The sequence below is a fragment of the Colius striatus genome, chromosome 2 (assembly GCF_028858725.1).
Source record: "Colius striatus isolate bColStr4 chromosome 2, bColStr4.1.hap1, whole genome shotgun sequence".
Classification (NCBI taxonomy): Eukaryota; Metazoa; Chordata; class Aves; order Coliiformes; family Coliidae; genus Colius; species Colius striatus.
The window spans coordinates 49,432,039-49,452,225 of NC_084760.1; the positions used below are offsets into that span (position 1 = coordinate 49,432,039).

Below are 20,187 nucleotides of genomic sequence, written 5' to 3' on the forward strand. Positions count from 1 at the left end.
CACAGATTTGTTAAAAATGAGTTTGTATCTCTACATACAACACACTGCAATACTGCCACTGGTTCCAGAGTGTACTATGTAAAAAAGGTCAAAAAAAAATTGCGAGAGTGCAGAGAAGAGTTAAGACAATTATTCGAGAGCCGCAGGAGATTCTTTCTAGGAGAGGACTCTTGATAGGCTCAATCTGTTTGGCCTATCTGCAAGAAGAGTGATGTGATTTCAGTCTACAGATATTCTTTGTTGGGAGGGAATGGCAGATATTAAAGGGTTCTTAGGGAAAGGTATGACAAGTGGCAGTGTCTAAAAGTTGAGGCCAGACAAACTGAAAGTGGGAAATTAGAAACTATATTTTCAAAATGTGATCAAGGAAATGACAATACATTTGAACACCCCCAAGTCAAGACTGGATGCCTTTCTGGGAAACATGGCTTAGCCAAACCAACTTGTTCATTCCAGTACAAGGGTAATTAAGGGAAATCACATCTGATGTTTCAGTTGATCCATTCTGAGCTCATCGGTCTATGAAACTCCAACCTTAGTAAGGCTTAGAGAGCTGCTCAGTGAAAAATCTTTGGGGTATGACTGCTTTCAGCAATTTGTGTTCAGATTTTTCACCAGAGTGGAGTTGCCTTTGGCTAATAAATTGGTTTTCTTCATTGACAAGCTGTCAATTTACTTCTGAAAGACCCACTGCATCTACAGTCTTTCTAGATGCTGATTTCATTGCTTTTGTTTTTCTTTTTTTTTTTTGTCATCAGATTCTACTTGTTTATTTTCTTCCTATTTTCTTTCCTTGATACAGATTGTGATGTTGGTGTTTACAAACAGCAGAATCCACTCCACAACCCTTGGCTGTATAGGAGTGTTTGACCTGAAACGGGTGGCTTGTAACACCATTGCATTCATCTGTGGCAGAGATTCCAAAATGTAGCCATACATTTTTTATGTCTGTCTGTACAAGCCACATATAAACAGCATGTTTGAAAAAACTGTGCTCATTTTCCCCTTCTTTCCTTGTTTATATACTGTTTCAAAAACAAGTTCCACATGCAGATCAGAGGCCGGCTGCACAAAGCAAATTACAGCAGACTGAGGAAATTGGAAGCAACTGCCGCCTTGTTTATTTGCAGTTGAATGAGTTCTACACATGAATGCCATTTTGAGGCTTCATTCTAACAAGTAATGATTTAAATACAACATTGTGTTCCCACCTTCCCTTGTACTCCCCATTTCCACAACCCAGCTTTTATTTCGGGTTTCGGTCTGACTGTGGTCCTTTCATAAGATCATAGGATAATTCAGATTTGTTTACTCACATCTCATGATCTTCAGTACCACGCCATGTGGGACTGGGTTTCTCATTCAGCTCAGCTGGGCACAACATCTGAGGACTGGTCATGGGGGTTTAAAAGGAAGTCTAAAAAGGTAGGTGTGGGAATGGGGGAAAGTAATTTAAGTTTGAATCCTCTTTGATTGTATGTTGTAGAAACAAATGCTGTTGGAAGTTATACATGGGAAGATACAAGAAGCCAAGAAGAGACAAGTATTCAGTGCAATGAAAGCTGAAAATGTAGGCAAGATACTTGAAGAGATGGGAGAGAAAGAGCAGAGTGAAATGCCTAACCAAGAAAGCTGGACAATCCTCTACAATGTGCCATCTTCCACAAAAGGAGGCCAAAAGGAAATGCAACAGGTAAACTCATAATGCAGATTTGAAAAATAAAAGCCACTATCCTTTCTGGAGGGATGTCTCCAGTTTTAACACTGTCTGACCATACCTGAGTGGATCACCTCAAGTGTCTGAACTTCAGAGCTTCACTGGAGCCCTCCAAGTACTCTGGATGAGAATCATGCAGCAGGAGCCTTGGCACTGTGCTGGGCCCTGCCAGCTGGGGCTTAGGGTCATGTTCTACCTATTAGGGGCATCTTGTGTTTTTGGCACTTCTGAGGGCCTTCCTGCTAAACCTGGCTCAGGATCTTTGCTTGAGAATATGGGTATTATTCTCTTTATTTTAGAGATGAACTGCCCAGGAGTTGGTGTAAGGTGCTGGTGCAATGGGAATGGATGTGCAGTGCTAGACAGAACACGCACACAGCCCTGGGGGGCTCACAGGGTGCAGCAGCAAGAGCAGCCAGAGTCCGGACTCAGTGGCTCTGGAGGCTTTGGCTAGCCACACATTTCCTGTTGAAATGTCCCCCGGGGTGCCCCAAGCCTCCACTGTAGCTGCTGTCCTTGCCACCAGACTGAACGGGGAGCTCTGGAGCCTAATTCGGGCTCTGCCTCTCTGCTGGGACTGTGTTCCCAGGGCTGCAGTGCCTGTCATTTTCCTGGCTCTCCCTGTGACATTTCCCAGGCAGGGCTTCGACACCAGTGCTGCAGAGCTGACAAACTGCTGTCCTTTTGCTTTATCTGCTCTGCACTTGACATAAACCCTCTGCCCACACCTGTTTCACATTCATTGCACAACTGTTTCCCAAATTCTGGGCTAGCAAACTGGGAAGGGAGTTGCTTTAATCCAGTCTGGCCACAGAAACAGCATTAGTTTGCACTAAATTGATGTCACAGTACCAAAGTGATGTATTGAGTTTAAATCTGTCACTGTATTGATGATCATCAATTTAGCATAACCAGATCCACTTTGAAGATTATCTCCCTGTAAAAGGGGCTGCAGATTTTTAATTACCTCAATGTAAAACCCAGTTTGGCCGTGTAAACACAGACTGTGTTTAGCACGGCTGGTAGAGCGGGCTCTTGGCTGTGAAATGTGCGGTGCTTATTGTAGTGTAGCTTGTAGAACAAAAGATATTGTTTGGCAATGATTTGATTAGACTTTAAGTAGATGAATCCATCTATGAACTGATAACTTTGCTGCCACTGAAGTCTCCTTGTCCTTGCTTGATCTAGGAGGAGGAAGCTTTGTAAATCTATCTGAATGCCTCCCCTGTAAGCCAAGCGAAGTATATTCCGTCTTCAATCTTCTAAAGCATCAAGGTGAAAGCATGGGCTGTTTGTTTCCCAGAGTCAGGATGATAAATGCCATTCTGCTGGGAATCATTTCTCAGGCTGCTGGCAGGTTTTCTAACTGAAATCAGACAAGAGCCTTTTACGCAGCCAGAGCGGTTGGTGCACACATGGGACCACTGATTCCATTGGTGTGTCTGTCTTTGACAGGGTTCTGAACTGTTCTGCTGTGTTTACAAAACAGCCCTTCAAGAGATCAAGGATGTCAATGGCTGGATCAGCCTTTGAGGAGAGCAGAAAGGAAAATGGCAACTGCAGCGTGCAGGCTTTTATTGCCACACAACAATCCCAGCTGCAGCTAGCACTTACATGGTCATTAACACTAACAAACTCTATACTTAAACTTAGTTAGCAAATTACAGTCTGTGGGACACATGAGGAAAGAGCTGCTTTTTTCCCCCCACATACCGCTGACCTGAAAATGGAGGGTCTTGTCTAATTAACGTTACATGCAGAGAACAGTGATAAAAGGCCTCTACATTGTTTTTACCTTCCTCCAGCAATGCAGATTCCTATTAAACAATAATGAGAATGTCAATTTGCCTATTTGTGCTGTGTTTTGCATTCAGAGGGATTATGGATATGTTTAGCAAAGCTGTAATTAGAGATTATTTCAGCCAGCAAGAAGTGATGGCCTCTCATTCACAAAAGCACACAGGACAAATCTTTTCCTTTAAATCCAGGCCCCTGCCTTGAAGCAGAGCTGTCAGATGATGAATTTTTGTTGTTGCCATTAATTCCTTTGCCACGTTTTAGACCAGAAGCCAGTTAACCCAAGAGTACAGCTTAAAATGGGAGGCCTTCCAGGAGGCTGATGAACTGCACTGTCAGGTTTATGACCTGGCAACTGCAGTTTCCCAGAGGAATGCGACTGCAGGTAAAGATAGATTGTGTGTTGTAACCCTCTTTCTTGGGGAAATAAGTCTCATGTGTCCATGTCTCTGTATCCCTCCTTAATTCTTGAAGCAAGAGGCAACTTAAGCCAAATGTGAAAGAGAAGACTTCCTCTGTAATGAAAGCATTTATGAAGAGGAGAAAGACCTAAAACAATCTTGAGGAAAAGTCAGACAACTCAAAAGCCATACCCCTTCTTACACCACAGCTGCTCAAGCAGCACAACAAACACTGACTCCTTAATTAATAACGTTAAACCATAACTTGGGATGCCTTCTGCTTTGGAGGGATACCATGGAAAATATGAGGGCAGCTGCCTTTAGGGGAGGTGGCAATTACAAAACACAGGATCCTGAGTAGTAGGAAATCAGGCTTCATTAGTGGCTGTGGTATTACTGCAGCTTCCTTACAAATCCTGCAGGACAACCCAAAAAGACCATACCCTTGTGGTTTGATTAGATACAGGTCTATAATTGCAGGTATCTTTAGAGGATCTCAAAAGAGCAGTGAGAGCTTTCTAGCTCTTAACTGAACTAACACAAAGCTTTAAAGTTTCAACTAAAATCTTTCCTCTCAGCTGTGTTGTTTGGGAACACTTTAATGTAACAGTTATGTAATTTCTGTAGCTTAAAAAACCCAACTTGATTAGGGATTTCTACTCCTACCTGCCTGAAGTTGTTGTTTTTCTCTGTGGTATCAACACCCTACTGTGAGTATGATAAATGCATGCAAAAAAATGGATGAGGTTACTTAATTTACTAGAAAGTTAGGTAACAGGAAAAACATCAAATGATCTTTCAAGGTATATTTCTATGCCATGAAGCATATAAAGTATCATACATTTAACAAGTCTCCTTGTGCAGGAAAATGTTAGGTTACTCCTGCACAAATATACTTGGCTTATCTGGCTTTAAACCACTCAACTTCAGGGGAAAAGTTGGTGCAAAACTTCTAAGTAGCATTGATGCTGCTGAGCACAAGAAGAGCAGCTGTGACAGGAGATGACTTCCCCTCCCCCCCAACCCCCAACCAGTGAGTTACCATTGTTAAACACGATGCAGGGCTAGAAAAATTTGGCTGAGGAGTTTGGATTTCTCTACACTCAACACAGGAACTCCATCACACTACAGACATGTAGTGGGAAAGGTGTTAAAACTCTGCAGTGTATTGTAGCTACCTCTTTACGTGGGATCCTTCTATTCCTATGGATATAATAGTAGATGGATGTTGTGAGGTCTGATGGTAGGTTTTTTTCCTTTCAAAAAGGTGGAAGGAAGAGTGCAGAGCTGTTATCCCATAGTACAATCAGTGTATGAAGTACTCTTCCAGATAATAAATCCATATTAAATAGCTATCATTTTTGATGTATTAATACTAGCACTTCTCATAATGTAATCCAGGCTTGAATCATTTAAAAATTTGGCTTTTCTATTAGTTCTAGTTGCACTCTGTCACTACTCTGGCACTTCAGACCTGTAGCTTTTGGCTAGACCTTTTAGTATAGGAGTGGCAACTGTGATTTGCAATAGTCCTATTTTGATTGTAAAAGCAAAAATGTTTTCAAAATAGGTCATGTCAGCTTCAGGAACTGCCCAGAGACTACAACTTCAGACAGTTTGTAAGAATAATCTGTAGATGTAGCAGTCTTGAGACATATCCTTTAGTTTCTTCTCCTCCATCTTTATATCTTCCTCTTCTTCTCAATCCAATGCACTTGACAGTGGCTTGTTTCAGTAATGTCACGGTGTTTCTGCACTTCTCTCTGGGTTCATGTGATGTTTGTGCAGTCAGTCTTTTCAAGTCAGTCTTTTCACAGATGCTGAATGTAGTTTGACCAGAATGGGTAGCTGTGCACTTTGAGTAGCTGCCAGCTACTCTCCTGCTGCTGCAGCAGGACACCAGAGTCCCTTGGACACATACCCTGAAGTAATGCCAGAAACAGCTAACCAATGTGGTCTGAAACATCTTAAGATCATATCTGAGAAGGAGGAGGAATACTGCCTCAATTAACAAGCACAGGATTACAGCTGCTCAGCAAAAATACCCTCACCTTTTTACCTAAGGTTAGTGGGAAGGGTTAACATGAGGTTAAGAAATGGCAGAGTGATACCACATTGTACGTAGATAAAAATCAAGGTTCAATCACATTATGGCTGATAGTAAGTACAGCATTTGATTCAGTGGGGAATTAAGCAGCTGAGAGGTTGGCATTAAGTAGCAACATCTCCACTTTTCAAAGATCTACAACCACGAAGACTGGAATTCAATAGGAATTCCCTGTCACTGGGAACAGATCATTAACATTTGCCACTTTAAATCTTGGCTTTCAACAGGACTGGGAAAGACAGGACTTGCAGGGAAAATAGTCATATACCATGAAACAGACTTAGGACAGCAAAAATCTTGTGTTTCCCAGAGAGGTCTCCGGCTGGATGAATGAATGCTGGTAGCCTCATTACTATGAATGAAAAGGGTGTGTGGCTAGCTGCAAAAATTGCAGATAGTTGCAAATAGTTTTGCTTTGTATAATCCATGAACCACTTTTTCCACACTACACAATCTATTATTCTATCAGTACTATGCTGAGTACCTGTAACTTGTTTTGGGTTGTTTTGTTTTTTTTCCTCTTCACCCTAACATTCTGCTTAGAGGTCAGAAACAGCTTTTGTGCTTGTGTGAGTTCTCTTTAACTCAGTGTCATTGGTAATATTCCAGGTTCTGCAGCTCAGGCCCAAGAGTACCAAGCTTTCTGCATCTACTCAGCATGGAGCTTACCAACAGCACCATTTGACTTTTGACCCAAGGGGAACCAATAGAAAAAGAGGAATCACTCAGAGACCAAATACAGTAAGTAATGGTGACATTGGCCAGAAGCTGCTAGGGTTGCAAAATAAGATATATATATATATACACATATATACAAGCAAGTTCATCTGGACAGTGAGTCAAATCCCTTTGAAGATGTTTAAGAACAAGGTGATCAGTATGTATAGCTATCGAACGGGGGGAAAAAAAGTGTTCCAAATGTTCCAAAAATTGACTAAGGCAGCAGAAGAGAGATATTTAATTAGCAACATTCCAGGAAAGACTTTTGTTTTTTTTTTAAACAGCCTGCCCTGGTTGGTGACTCTCTGCATGTTATTTCTGCTTTCAGGTGCCTAGCAGATGGAAGGAGATAATGGCAGAGAAGCTATCACCACACCAAAAGGAAATGCATCTTCCCACTGTCCTCATGCAGCTACAGAAGCGAAGGCTAGCCCAGAAGTAAAATGAAGTGTATTTTTAAATGGTCCCAGGGCATTTTAGAAAATGTCACTGACCTGGCAACCTTGAAGTAAAAGAACAATTTATATACAAATCAAGACAGGCAGCAATACTCCAGGTTCTGCAGTTACTGTGCATATGTACTTCAATGTATTTGGATCCAGTGTTCAAGTGGCTCCAGTTTGTTAATCTGCTAATCCATTTGAGGTATTGGGAGGTGCAGATGCCCGCCCTGAACAAGAGCAGCCACTCTATGTTCTCCCTTCACAGATAACACAGTGCAGAAAGAACTGGCCATCAGTCAAAACTAAAAGGCTTCCTTTTTATTGTGGTAACTTTGAAACATGATGGTACAAAACAGAGTTAAATACTTTGAGCAAAAGCATTAGATTTGGTGCCTGGTTTTTTTGTTTTGTTTAAAAAAAACCCCAAACCCAATCTGCTTTCCTATTGCAACCCCAGACCACCACATCCTGCTTCACACTGTACTCTCACCCCCCCAAAGTTGCTGCCAGTAAGCTGAATATTTCATGTCTGTTTAAAAACAGTTCATCAAAAGCATCAGCATCTCCACCTTCTCTAGCATCTTCTCTCTCTTCCTCCTAGAAAGGGGAAGAAAGGCAGCTCCTTGCACAATGCTACACTAGCCAGAAAAAAAAAAAAACAAAAGCAGAAATTTTCCTGCATTTCTCTCTCAAGAAGCCGCTTGCTTTTCATAACCTGGCCAATAAAGGACTCAAAAAAATCTTTCAGAGATGTGTCAAATTGTATTGCAGCTTTTGACAAGTTTGTAGTCTAACCTATGTGCTTTTCAGCATCATCCACATCCCTGGATGCTAATGTGAACATCAAAAAAATCAATTATTTATAAGAAGAGTACTGAGATATTTAACATCGGAAATTTAATTCAGCTACATTTAACAGAAATCTCCAGAAAAGGAACTCTAGTTTCTGTTAGAAATGCCACAGTACTTGGAGATAGAGGCTTCCTAGAATAAGGCTGACATCCTTCACCGTTACTGAAACAAGTTTGGTTTCATTCAAGCTTCTTGCTACATCAAAACAAGTCACAATTTACTTAAAAAGCTGTGGACTCAGTTGTCAAATAATGAGAGAGATCTTTTTAAGGTATGCCTTAAATGAATGACAAGGTGACTGACAACTATCCAAGGTCAGCTGTCACTAGAGAAGCCAAATGTGATTCTAGCACATTCCAGGAACGAGATGCCTCTTTGGCAGCAGAACAATATCATCCGTGTGAAGCACTTCTGTGCCACTGTAGCAGTAAAAAGGAAAGGGCTTTTCCTTTAGTCTCAGGCTAATCACAGCTTCTTTAAAAAAAAAAGCTTCAAGTATTAGTCCATTTAATACAGCAAAACTTAAAGAGGATTTCTGAATGAATGCTATACCTACAGAAAACTACCTTCAAAGAACAGCAGCAACATAAGATTGGTACTATCAGGATACACAATTGTGCATAGGTTTTCAGTGCTGCTTCTAACAAAAACTTAACTCAGTCCTTGATTGTGTGCAATAAATGGATGACTTTCTGGAAAGCAACAACAATTTTAAACACATCAGGAAGCTTTAGGTTTCCTCCACTTCCAAACAGCATTTCCAGAAACACTACTACTGGCAGTTTCCAGTAATACAAGATTGAGTTATGTCAGTATTGCCTACTGACACATTCACACTTCATTCACCACTGACAAATGCATCAAGGTCATGATGTGAAACTACTGAGGTCACTTCACTGAGAGTTGGTTATCATTTTAGTCAGCCTGCAGCTACAGAATTGCACATTCTCTCTTCCACCATTCAAGTGCACTGACAGTTATTCCACAGTAGCAAACATCCTCCTCTTTCTCATGCAATCAGGAAAGAAATAAGGCTCAGACCAATACCTTTTTCATTTAGGTCAAAGATCTTAAAGTGAAAAGATGCTACAATACTGGGGGTTATCAGCCTCCCTAGAACCACAGACTGCATCTAGTATGACAAGCGTTGCTATTGGGAAGAGGAGCATTAGGCCTTACAGGTTGTTCTAAGTAGAAAGTTTACTGAATGCCTTGCTTTTCATTGGATGATTAGCAAACAGGGTTAAACATGGAAAATATGACATAAATGAGAACTCTTTTGGAAATGATTTTAGGTCTGAACCACCCAGACAGAAAGTTAGAGGAGAGGTAACTTCACTCTTCGAATCTTTCATTCTCTCTCCCTACAGAGATTCTCAACACCTACAGAAAAATAGCTTTTATCTCCAGAAAGTCAGCAGACAGTCCCCTCTGAGATTGCTCACATTAAAGAACAGTTACAAGTACAATTCCATTCAACAGATTTTATTTGTCAATTTGGTTTTGTGATTACAACTGTTTCGGTTTTCTTCCACTGAAGACAGAAGTACAAACTTTTACAGCAACACTTGCAGAGAACATTCGTAAGATAACAGCTTGATATTTGCACACGTTGGCTTCAAGAAAGAGCCAGAAAACTTGAAGACTCACTACAGTTCAGTGCCTAAAACTGATTTAGGGGCAAACACAACTACAGATCTATAAGCTACCCTCCACTTCAAAACACAAGGCCAAGAATAACTGCAAGCTGTTACCTCAGGTTTTTTTGCTAGTACACAGCACATATCAGCTGACGCTGCCATTTTGCAAGGGTGTAACTACTTTCTAGAGTGAGGCAGCCAAGTAGGTGGTGAAGATGTATAACCCAGCCTCCCCTCCCCCCAAACAACTGAAAGGGAAAAAATCCGAGCCACAACTCTTAAGCTGTGGATTTTACCTTGTTGGCAAGGCTCGTGAGCAAGCGGTGCATAGTGCAGGCCTTCCAGAACATGACTAAATTGACAGAGTACAAGCTTACACTCTTCACATTGGCATCTGGACACGTCAGAGATCCTGGGTTTCCTAAACTCTCAGAAAGTAGCAATTGCTGGCACCAAGAAAAAATTAGTAACTAAGGCAAGGTATCCCTTCTATCCTCTTAAACAAAACTTGAGGCAAAACACTAAGCAACTTTAAGGCACTTATAAAAAATACTTTTAGTTTGCTTTACCAGCACACTTTATCAGCAACCTAAATCAGATGAGCATAGCTCACAAATAAGCATTTTAGCAACATTGTACAGAGCAATAACTTTTTTTTGTGGCAACATCTTCCATGATGGGAAGAGTTCTGTAACATTTTTCTGCCAGCTTCCCCAAAAGATAGCCCTTTGAGGCAAAAAAAAAAATTATATATACACTAAGTATACAGTTTGGTTTTGCTCAGCTGAAGAACTGTCACACTTGAGTATTTTGCTCATCTGCAAGCACAGAATGTAAGCTCATGGGTATCTTTTTGAATAACAACAAAAAAGCAGTTAAGTTTCAAGATGGGGAAAGGTCAGATTAAGTGATTTCACAATAAGGCTAAGGATATACCACCTAACTCACACACATACTGTTGCTGGAAACTGGCTGCACACTCTGCTGTTTTAATACACCTGAGCTGATTGTCTTAAGTTTTGTTTAGAAAACCAGAAGCTAATCAAAGATACAGTACTGGTAACTTCTGTATTTTGTACCAATTTGAGTTTTCTATGTAGCACAACAAAATAATGCAATTCAAACTACAAGAACACAAAAAAAGCAACACTGTGCACTTTTAAGTTTCTAACTGAAGTGCATCTAATTTGTTTCATATTGAAGTTCCACTGCCATGACTATTATCTGCACTAATGCTATCATTTTGTATTGGGTGCCAAATTCCAGTCAAGTCAGATCTAGTAACATAGTACTACAGACCCAAAACTGATGATCAAGGGCTATCAGCAGAAGCTGTGTATTAGGTGCTACTTTTTACTTCCATTTTTCCCAGTGGGTTTATTTTCACAGGTACTCAAGTCAATCTACATTGGAGATGAGGTACCTTTGATAGTCAGGATCACATCATCAGGTGGCTGATCCAGCCAAGGAACGGAAAAAAACCAAAAACCCTAAACCCAACCTATTTGGCCAAATAGGTTTCTTTAACCACTTCACTGCTGGGTGACACAAATCTGAAGCCAGGAAGAGGGGAGGAGAAAGAGCAAAAGGTGTAGCCTTGGCAGCCCCAGGACTACAGCAACCCTGACTAGGATCAAATCAGCAGATCCTCTAACTACCCTTAACTGCTCCTTCAGTACAGACATTCAGGAGGCTAAAAAAGGAAAAAAAACCCAAACAACAAACTCCTGTAACCAATTGCAACAGATTTAAGAACCATTAGAATAACAAAAACCTCAGAATTTCCCAAACACCAGTATTCCAAGTATAAATCTAAGTCGTTGCCTTTTCATACAGGGAGTGAACTAAATTTCACCACTAGTTTTATGGTTCATCTTTAGGCCAGAACAAAGGTAAACAACTGGGTTCCTGTTTGTGGCTGAACATTACTGCACCATGCTCCCTCACCCAAGGTCAACAAGCGGCTGTTATTTAGGGTCAAAAGTTCTTAATCTGGAATGTTCAAGTCACGTGTATTTTATTTTCTATTTAAAGCAACTTAATGGTTTTATTCATCTTTGAGATAGGTGGGATGCCTATGGATTCTTCAGTCTTTTAAGGCACTAATCTTCATCTTACCCTTTAGAAAGATCATCCCTACTTTCCCTCTCCATCCTCAAAACTAATTGGAAAGGGCACAAGATTTCTGTTTGGAATGCAGTATTTTATCAGGCAACCTTTATTTGTGTGTAAATAAAAAAAAGACTATGGGTCTGTTAAGACATTCTCTACTTCTATGATTTTGTTCATCTTTCTAGCAACACACTACAGGAGCCAAAAGCTGGTACAAATGATGTTTCACTCCCTGAAGTCAGTCACCAGTAATTCACATCTTGATAAAACTGAAGGGATACCGTATCAAATGTTGATTAAATTAGCCTTCACAATAAGTCATCATGAGATTGTCTACTTGAGACAGTGTCACCACTGAATCAGAAACTCTGAACATCTACATTTGGCATATCAAGAAGTCCCACAGCAGCAGCCACTAAAGGAAAATAAGACAGCCATTAGAACCCATGCAGCATATCGCAAGTAATCCTGTTGAAGAGCTTCGTATCACCTCTTGCCAAGTATAAGGTTGCAAAAATATTCTTTTAAAGTCTTCATTTAGAGATTTAAAAGGTATTACGAACTGCTGTCTTCCAAGAGCAACAGCAAGTATTTTGGTTCAGTGAACTACAGGTGTTGGGCTACTAGTCCATTGGAAGTGGCAGGTCCTAAAGGGTGTGATAGTTTCGGTCTTTTGACTTGCAGAATTTGTACAGAAAGAAAACAACAGCCTGCAGACCCAGAACAAGGACAATTCCACCTATGAAACTTGCAGCATCAAATGTAGATTTGCGTGGAGAAGGTGCAGGAGTCACAGTAGCATTTGTACCTGTCAAACACCACATTAGAGTTTGTGAGTGCGCAATGCTCACAATAGTTTTACGGGTTTTAGTACTGGCTTCCTTGTATTAAGATTACTCAAAACATCCAAACACCAATGAGAAAACAAAAATAATCAACAGTACAGTCAGCAGCTACATTTAGATTAATGACCCTGAAATTCTGATTAACTACTGTTTGTACAAGGCTAAAGATTTTTCTAGCCAAACTGCTCTGGGACCTCAATGCTGATCAAGTCTCACCTAGATTTTATTTGTCCTTCAAAAGCCATGCTTTCCTCCTTTACATAGAAATGTATTATTGATGTGCTCACAATCAAAACATTTTCCAAGCTTTGCAGCTTGCTCCATTTTTTCCCCTTAATAACTTAAATTTGCATGTATCTTCCATCTACTATATTTTACCCCAGGAGGTATGCTTAAAAGAAATCAGCTGAAGCCACATCACACGTGAATCTGAAAGTAACAGCCATCTGCTGATGGCTAGTTTTAAAGAGCTTTATGTCCTGAGAGCTCTTCATGAAATGGCACATTCAGACCTGGCATCAAAATAAAATACTTTGTTTTTACAATAGGTATCCCATTACTATGCTGCAAGTGAAAAACAAAACACCATCTTCCAAAGTGAGTTAACAAGTGACTTCCAGACACACTATTAAAAGTAGTCAGCTGATTCCGTGGTAACATCCCATTTCAGACTTTTAATACCTTACCAACTAGCTATTTCTCAGGGTATTACCTCGCTACACATATACATCATTTTAAAATTACACAGGCCATGAAGTGACAACAGCAGATATACCAATACTACTTTAGTCTTGTCACATTAGTAACTCTTTTAAGATGCTTTAAGTTAGCAGCTAGTGGTAGTAGTTACCTGGAATACTGGGTGTTGCAGTAGCTGAAGTAATGGCAGTTGTAGATGGAGGAGCATGTGTGGTTACATTGGTGATGTTAGCTGATTGAGAGAAGACAGTATATACATAACAAACTTCAAGAGCAAAGTTTTCAAGCACTTAAAGTTCTCTGCAAATTATTTGTCTTTTATAGCTTAAACAAGGATAAGCTTTAAACCTCAGACTCTGTCCCTCAATTTAGACATTCAGCTGCATGACATTAAGCCAAGTTTCTGCAATAAGGATTTTTTTTCCCCAACTTGCATACCATCGTTATCAAAATATTTCAAGGTTCTCCACAGATCGGTGATTCTTCGTTCACACAAAACCACTTTGAGATTCTAGTATTTGAACAAGAATCAAGACAGTTGCTTTAAGACAACTGAAAATCTGCATCAAGGCAGATTATTTAACTTATATTGAACAGCCCTTAGAATAAGTATTTATTGTACTGAAAGAGTATTTAATGCTGTATCTCTAACACAGGAGATAAACATAGGACAGTAAAGCTTCCTCTTTCTCCTCCTGTCCCCAAATCACTGTGAATATGACATCACTGGAACAAGCAAACCTCACATGTAGCTAGACTATGCCCCAAAAGCTCTGCCATTGTCAAGCCAAACTCTGTGTTGCTGAGCACCATCCCCACTCCCCCTCCTGGATTAGCATGACTAAAAATTAACTGGTATTCCACGTGCCTGGGACAACCTGTGCCAACCAACATTTGTAGGTTTACTGAAATCTAAACGTTACCCTACTGCACATTAGCCTGTTCTAGTACCAATTTACTACCTCCCAGCTCCCTTAAGCAGTAGATGCTTTTAAAGATGAGAATTCTTTTTCACTTCACTGTTAAGATAACAGCACATGCAAAAACAGAAGTGTTTGAACCGGGCAACAAAAAAAAGCAAACTCTTAAGAACTCATTAGTGGAAATAATTAATCCAATTGAAACAATTACCAAGCCAATTCTTTATTGCATTGGCATGAAGTACTTTCTCTGTTAAGAGTCTTATAAAATCCACTTCTTCTAAACCTAGGGACCATTTATGTTTTCCATACATCAGAGGTTTAGCAGTGACACTACTACAGTTATCTCTGGAAAAGGCCCTTGTCCTTTATTGTATTCACCAGCTCCTAGTTTACTGTTTATTCTATGTTCAGTGGTACTACATTACCTATAGTAGTATGAACAGTGGTAGTAGAAACAGGTGTGGTAGTATTGGACGGTGGTGTAGTACTATTCGAGGGTGGTGTAGTACTATTCGAAGGTGGTGTAGTACTATTCGAAGGTGGTGTAGTAGCATTGGAGAGAGGAGTAACTGTAGAAGCTATAAAAGAATAAAGAGTTGTGTTAGATTTATTGACAGCATTTAACTAAAAAAAACCACCCCACCACACCCAAAGTGGGACAGCAGCAGGCTGAGTTCTAGGGAATTCATATAGCACTAAGTTTTGTTTTAGTTTTGGTTTGAAACTACAAAGCAGTTGCATGATCAATCCATCACACTAAGAGCAAAAGTTTCATGATTGAATACATGGAAAACCTTGTCACAGGCAGCTCAATAAAGCCAGTGTTCAACTGGGAACTCAGGATTCCTCAAAGCAAAGAAAAAGGGAGAAGATTCCTACTGCACAAGGATGAACTGTGTGCACTATGCACAACAGGAAGCCAGGTGTTCTTTAGCAGCACTACTGAACTCACCAAGACATGAGTATTAAGAACTTTTATTTCCTGTTCTATATCTTAAAAGCAGAAAATCCTACTTTAATGTCCATTTCTTGACAGCTTTTGGAAAAATTAAAATTAGGGGGCTTTCACGGAAGAGAAATTCAGGATTTAATATAAATTATTGGTATTCTGGGTAGGGGATTGGAGAAACAGGAAAAGAATATTCATGTTAAATGTTTCATGTTAAACAATGTGAAAGCTCAATATGTAAATACTTACTGGAACAGTGTTCTTCAACTGAACAGTTGTATTTATCTACATCAGTTCCAGACATACACAGGCGGGGGTTCATTGAAAGTTCATTGATGGTAAGAGCTTTGTTCCTTCTGCTTACACTTTTCTTTTAGGTAATACAGCCAGCTATAAACAACTCTAGCACAGAAAGCAACCAAAGTATGCAAAACAAACACAAGAACTCAGAGGAAATGCATATAAAGGAGAGCAGAAATAAAGTCTTTCTACTGCTGTTTTGATCACAGTAGAAGCCATCAACCTCACCAATGCAGCTTTTTCGTGTCAATCTCAATCAAACATTGTTGTCTTAAAACCACAATGACAACACATCCACTATCTGGATCAAGCAAGATCACCTCCAAATCTAAAATTTTACTGCATTAGTTTTAATTAACAGTTAATTAATACAGACATGATACTTGGAAAACCCACATACAACCCACAACTCCTCACATTGCATACTCTCCAGCGCATTTCACATATCCACCTACTCCAAGCACCTTTGGGTGACCTTTCCTTTTTCTGCACTCTGCTCCCTAGTGAAGAGAATGCTGCTATTCACAGATTTTTTGGCAATCAGTATGGTAACCTACATCTCGTGATAACAACTATGAATGCATTAACTAACTTCAGCATTTTCATCATTTGAATTAAGCCTGAATCTACCTGAGCCTTCTCTTGGCTCAGGATCAGGTTAGGAATATCAGTGCTATTTCTTCACTTTCAATAAATGTAAGAAGATATGCAGAGACCTTTGTCAGTTTGCATCAGTGAGGTTTGCAACAAGTCTGCCCTGTTTCTTCAGAAACAAGGTGCTTAAAACACTCCTAGGAGCTGTACAACAGTTTGGATGTTTTTTCCTGAAATCTCTTATCCAACAAAGTCACGTATTGTTCTGCCCATACGTGTAAAGAACAATCACAGCAAGCACGAGCCTCACCTCTGAAGAACGAGCAATGTTCACTTTTGAAAAATTCCTCACTGGTGCATAGAAAGTTTAGCACAGTCCATCCGTGAGTGCAACCACAGGATAACACGAGGTGCACTAGGACTTTGTTACTTTCAAAACAACTTCCCCAGATTAACATGGGGAAGGGAGGGATCTGGCAAGCATGGAATAGTCAGAAGGCATTTTTACCACAGCAAAAGGTTTCAGGAACGAGTTGTTAACTTTCCGAGTCAGTCTCAGACGTTCCCCCAATGCTACTCCTGCTGTGAAGGGCTCTCTTCGGGCCTTTATATGGGATAACAGCAAGCTCCCCAGCTCTCCCTCTCAGCAGATGCCTGCTCTTCACTGTATAAATTACTCTGGTACCATGAATTCAGCTCTTAAGCGCACGCATGCCCACGTTTGCTCTCAAGATAAGCTTGCTTGTTGTACTGGCTCTCACACAGGGTAAATTCGGATATTCCCCTTATGCTACAAGGCGGAACCAGGGAACACTAGCAGAAGTCTGTCCTGCTGGGCCAACACTGCCCTCTCCCGCCGCACCGCAGAGGCTGTTAACCCCTGACTCCTGGCAGCCCTCACGCAGTTCCCGGTGCCCACAGGGTACCCGATACTGGCCTGCATCATATCGTCGGTGCTTGGGCTGAAGAAGAAACCTGGAAGGGCTAAGGCAGAGGTTACCGAACAGCTTCGGCACTTAGCTGCGCCCAGCGCCGTTATGCAACGCGGCCAGAGAGCATTGAAGTACTTCGCTTTTTTGGGGCAGGCGGCAGATTGTGGTCCTTGGCCACGTAAACACTTTAGCAAATAGCTCACAGAGCCGAAAAGATTAGATGAACCTCCCGAAGGAATAACGAAGCCGACATCAGGCTAACCAATAGTGACAGGCCAGCGCTGCTTATCAGCGGCTCCCGCAATCTGACCTGCACGAAGTTAGCAAGAAACAAACGTGTCGCCCGCTTATGTTTTACCGGGCACAAGGCTCCCCGCCCCCAACCGCTTGCTGGGTAGGACGGGGGCGGCGGGACACGCGAGGTTGTATTAAGCCCCGCTAACAAATTCCACACCGCACGCACCCTAGCACTCCACAGCGAAGGGCAAAAACAAAAGCGAGAAGAGATAGAGCCGCAGAGAAGAGCTGGGTAAAGAGTTCCGCAGGCTGCGGCCGGAGCGCTGAGGACGGAAGGGGCGGCTGGCGCCGCGGTGCTTCTCCCCACACACGGGCGCGAAGGACGGCTCGGCCGCCCGGGCGGGCTCGGAGCCCGGTGCGCGGAGGCCGGCCCCGCTCCCCTCAGCGCCGGACAGCGGGCGGGGCGCGAGCGCGGGAGGGGCTGCCCCGTCAGCAACTGCCGGAGTTGGGGGGGGGGGGGGGGGGAAAGGAGGGGGAGTCGCGAGCCGCTCACCAACGCTCGCGGTGCCGTCTCCAGCCTCGCGCGCCCAGCGGCTCTGCGCGGCCCCCGCGGCCAGGCCCCAGAGGCAAGTCAAGCAGAAGGCGGTGAGGGACAGCCCGAGTATCCGGCTCATGGCGGCGACGGCGCTGGCGAAGCGAGAGGTTGCAGCTCGCGCTCCCGGCGCTTCCCTTTGCCCCGCTGCGCTCCCGCTGCCTCCGCGCACACTCTGAGCGCCGGCGCCCCGCCCGCAGGCGTCACGTGAGCCTGCCGGCCGCCCGTTGGCCCCGCCTCCGCCCCCGCGCGGAGCGGCCGGAGCTAGCGGGACGGCGGCGGAGTTGCACCCGGGCGCTGCCCCGCCTTTCCCCGCTTCGACGGGAACGGTCCCCACGGTGGCGCGGCGTTGCTTCCTCACGTGACCTCGCTGCCCCGCGCTGGGGGTGGGGGAGCGTTTCCCGCGCGTGACGCGCTGCTCGCCCGCCTTACCCCGCCCCGCCACGGGTCCGCAGAGCGGCGGCCGCTCTTTGCCTGGGGGCGCGGCGGGCCCGCGGGTGCCTGGCGCTCGGGGCTGCTTCCCGCTCCCTAGGGAGGGGGAACAGTCGCTGACCGGGTTCGCACCGAGCGGCGGGCAGCGAGGCCGTCGCGAGCCCCGGCAGGTGCTGACCACCCAGGGAGGGCCGGCCGGCCGCCGCATGGCGCCTCTCTCTCGCTTGTGGGTCGGCCGCCGCCATGGTTGGCTTGGCGGTGCTGGACGAGGTCCGGCTTGGTGATGCCAGAGGGGCTTGCGAGTGCCCGTGTTGGCCAGGCCTGGCCTCCCCCGATTCGGAGGAAGCAGCTGTTTGCCGCTCCGTGGGCCGAACGTGTATCGCAGGTCTGTAGCCTGTTGTCTGACCTGCTGCGACTCGCTTGGAGTTGCTGAGGCAGAGCTGCTCGCACCGCCTTACCCTGTCCTCGCTTCGAGCATCTCAGGCACCGGCTCTTACGCCCTTGCAACTCCAGTGCAATTATTTTTGCAGTGGATTTATCTGCCCCTGGTGTGAGGTTCACCTCTTCCCGCCTCTCCCTGAAAAAGACTTTGTGAGTAGTACACAAAAGCACTTTGAATGGGTATTACTCAGTAGTAATCACACGCGAAGCGTAGCAGTGAGCATGCAAGACTTGATGATTGTCATCCAACTGTGCTTCAGGCAGTGCTAGTGCCATCACAGGGAGTTTGGGTAGGTCCATGAGGGAGTGCCTGGATTAGACAGGGAGGCACGGTAAAAACTGAAACCCTTCACTGTGGTCACTGTAGACAGCACCTGGAGCAGGATGTTTGGTCATCCTATCACTTAGTAGGACTTGGCAGTGTTAGGTTAATGGCTGGACTCGATGGATCTTTTCCAATGTAAATGACTCCATGATTCCCCCCTGACTGTTGGGGAGGAGTTCCACCTCTGCCTGTCATATTCCCTATCTCTCTGTCCTTCGCTTTTCTCTGAGGCAGTCTGAGTCAGTACACGTCATCAACAGTGAACTCTGCAAATAAAAATTTGTTTGTGTAAATCTGCCTCAGTGTTTTGTGCAATGCCAAGTCTGGCAAATGTTGGGAAACCGAGACAAACATTTGCGCCTGCTTGTAATCAAAGACAGCCAAGGTAGAACTATAAATTTGAGTGTGGTCCTGATTTCAGAAAAGTGCCATCAGAATGAAAGGACAGATGAAAGTGAAGAGTTACAGTCAGGAAAATTCTCCCCCGTTTTTCCCGAGTGCGAGCTGGACTTGGGTGGTAAAGAGGAAACTGCCAAATAAATCTCTGGCTTAATCTTCTGTGTTACTTTCTTTCCTGAAGGCATTTTATTGCCAAGAGCCAAGAGACCAATACAAACTCAGATACTTTTAAGGCAAGCTACCTATCATAATTACTGTGTGAGCTGTAGGACTGTTGGTAATAGGTAATTTGGGTATAGAGCTTTCTGACAAGCTTCTGTACCATCAAATATTGTGGTGCTTCTTTCTAGTGGGCAGGATGGCTGATGCTTTCCCTTCCTGCAAAAGAGTCTTCTATGACTCTAGTGCTTTTTCACTCTAGTGAGAAATATGAAAGAAAAAAAAGGTCTGCAAAGAAAACAGCAGAGAATCAGTTTTGTGTCAGTAACAAGAACCTCGTAGCAGCTGCAGCGAAGTGACCAAACACGTTTTGTTGGATGTAGCAGTGACCTTTGAATTTAGTTCTGAAAAGCAGCAAGGTGAGCAAAGTCACACACTCACTTTAGTTGTCTTCCATGCTGCCCATACTTTTTACTGGAGTGGTGGCGGTGTAAAATAGCTTGCTTATTCCTGCAGTATGATCCAAGTTGCTGGCTTTTTAATGCAAAGAAATATTTTTCACATTCATTAT

The 20,187-nt window shown here is 43.1% G+C and overlaps 2 protein-coding genes across 2 annotated transcripts; one reads left to right on the top strand and one right to left on the bottom strand.

The window, feature by feature from the left end:
- Positions 1 to 1,555: 1,555 nt before the first annotated feature.
- CCDC162 (coiled-coil domain containing 162) lies at positions 1,556 to 7,184 on the top strand. Its single transcript, XM_061989606.1, has 3 exons — positions 1,556 to 1,693; positions 6,632 to 6,763; positions 7,071 to 7,184. Exons 1-3 carry the CDS (start codon positions 1,556 to 1,558, stop codon positions 7,182 to 7,184), a joined length of 384 nt encoding a protein of 127 aa, XP_061845590.1.
- Positions 7,185 to 9,506: 2,322 nt separating this feature from the next.
- Positions 9,507 to 18,500, bottom strand: CD164 (CD164 molecule). The gene is made up of 4 exons (XM_061989608.1): positions 17,822 to 18,500; positions 14,682 to 14,834; positions 13,485 to 13,565; positions 9,507 to 12,597 (listed from the first exon to the last, which is right to left on the bottom strand). The coding sequence occupies exons 1-4, from the start codon at positions 18,498 to 18,500 to the stop codon at positions 12,437 to 12,439; spliced, it is 1,074 nt and encodes a 357-aa protein (XP_061845592.1). The 3' UTR covers positions 9,507 to 12,436.
- Positions 18,501 to 20,187: the final 1,687 nt, after the last annotated feature.

Bases quoted from the DNA above. Each gene is read 5' to 3' on its own strand.
- CCDC162 (XM_061989606.1), top strand. From the start codon at position 1,556: ATGAAAGCTGAAAATGTAGGCAAGATACTTGAAGAGATGGGAGAGAAA. The intron at 1,694-6,631 runs GTAAACTCATAA...GTAATATTCCAG, and splicing joins GCCAAAAGGAAATGCAACAG to GTTCTGCAGCTCAGGCCCAA. The intron at 6,764-7,070 runs GTAAGTAATGGT...TTCTGCTTTCAG, and splicing joins TCACTCAGAGACCAAATACA to GTGCCTAGCAGATGGAAGGA.
- CD164 (XM_061989608.1), bottom strand. From the start codon at position 18,500: ATGCGGCGGCCGGCCGGCCCTCCCTGGGTGGTCAGCACCTGCCGGGGC. The intron at 14,835-17,821 runs GTGAGCGGCTCG...ATTCTTTTATAG, and splicing joins AGACGGCACCGCGAGCGTTG to CTTCTACAGTTACTCCTCTC. The intron at 13,566-14,681 runs GTAATGTAGTAC...TCTCTCAATCAG, and splicing joins CACTGTTCATACTACTATAG to CTAACATCACCAATGTAACC.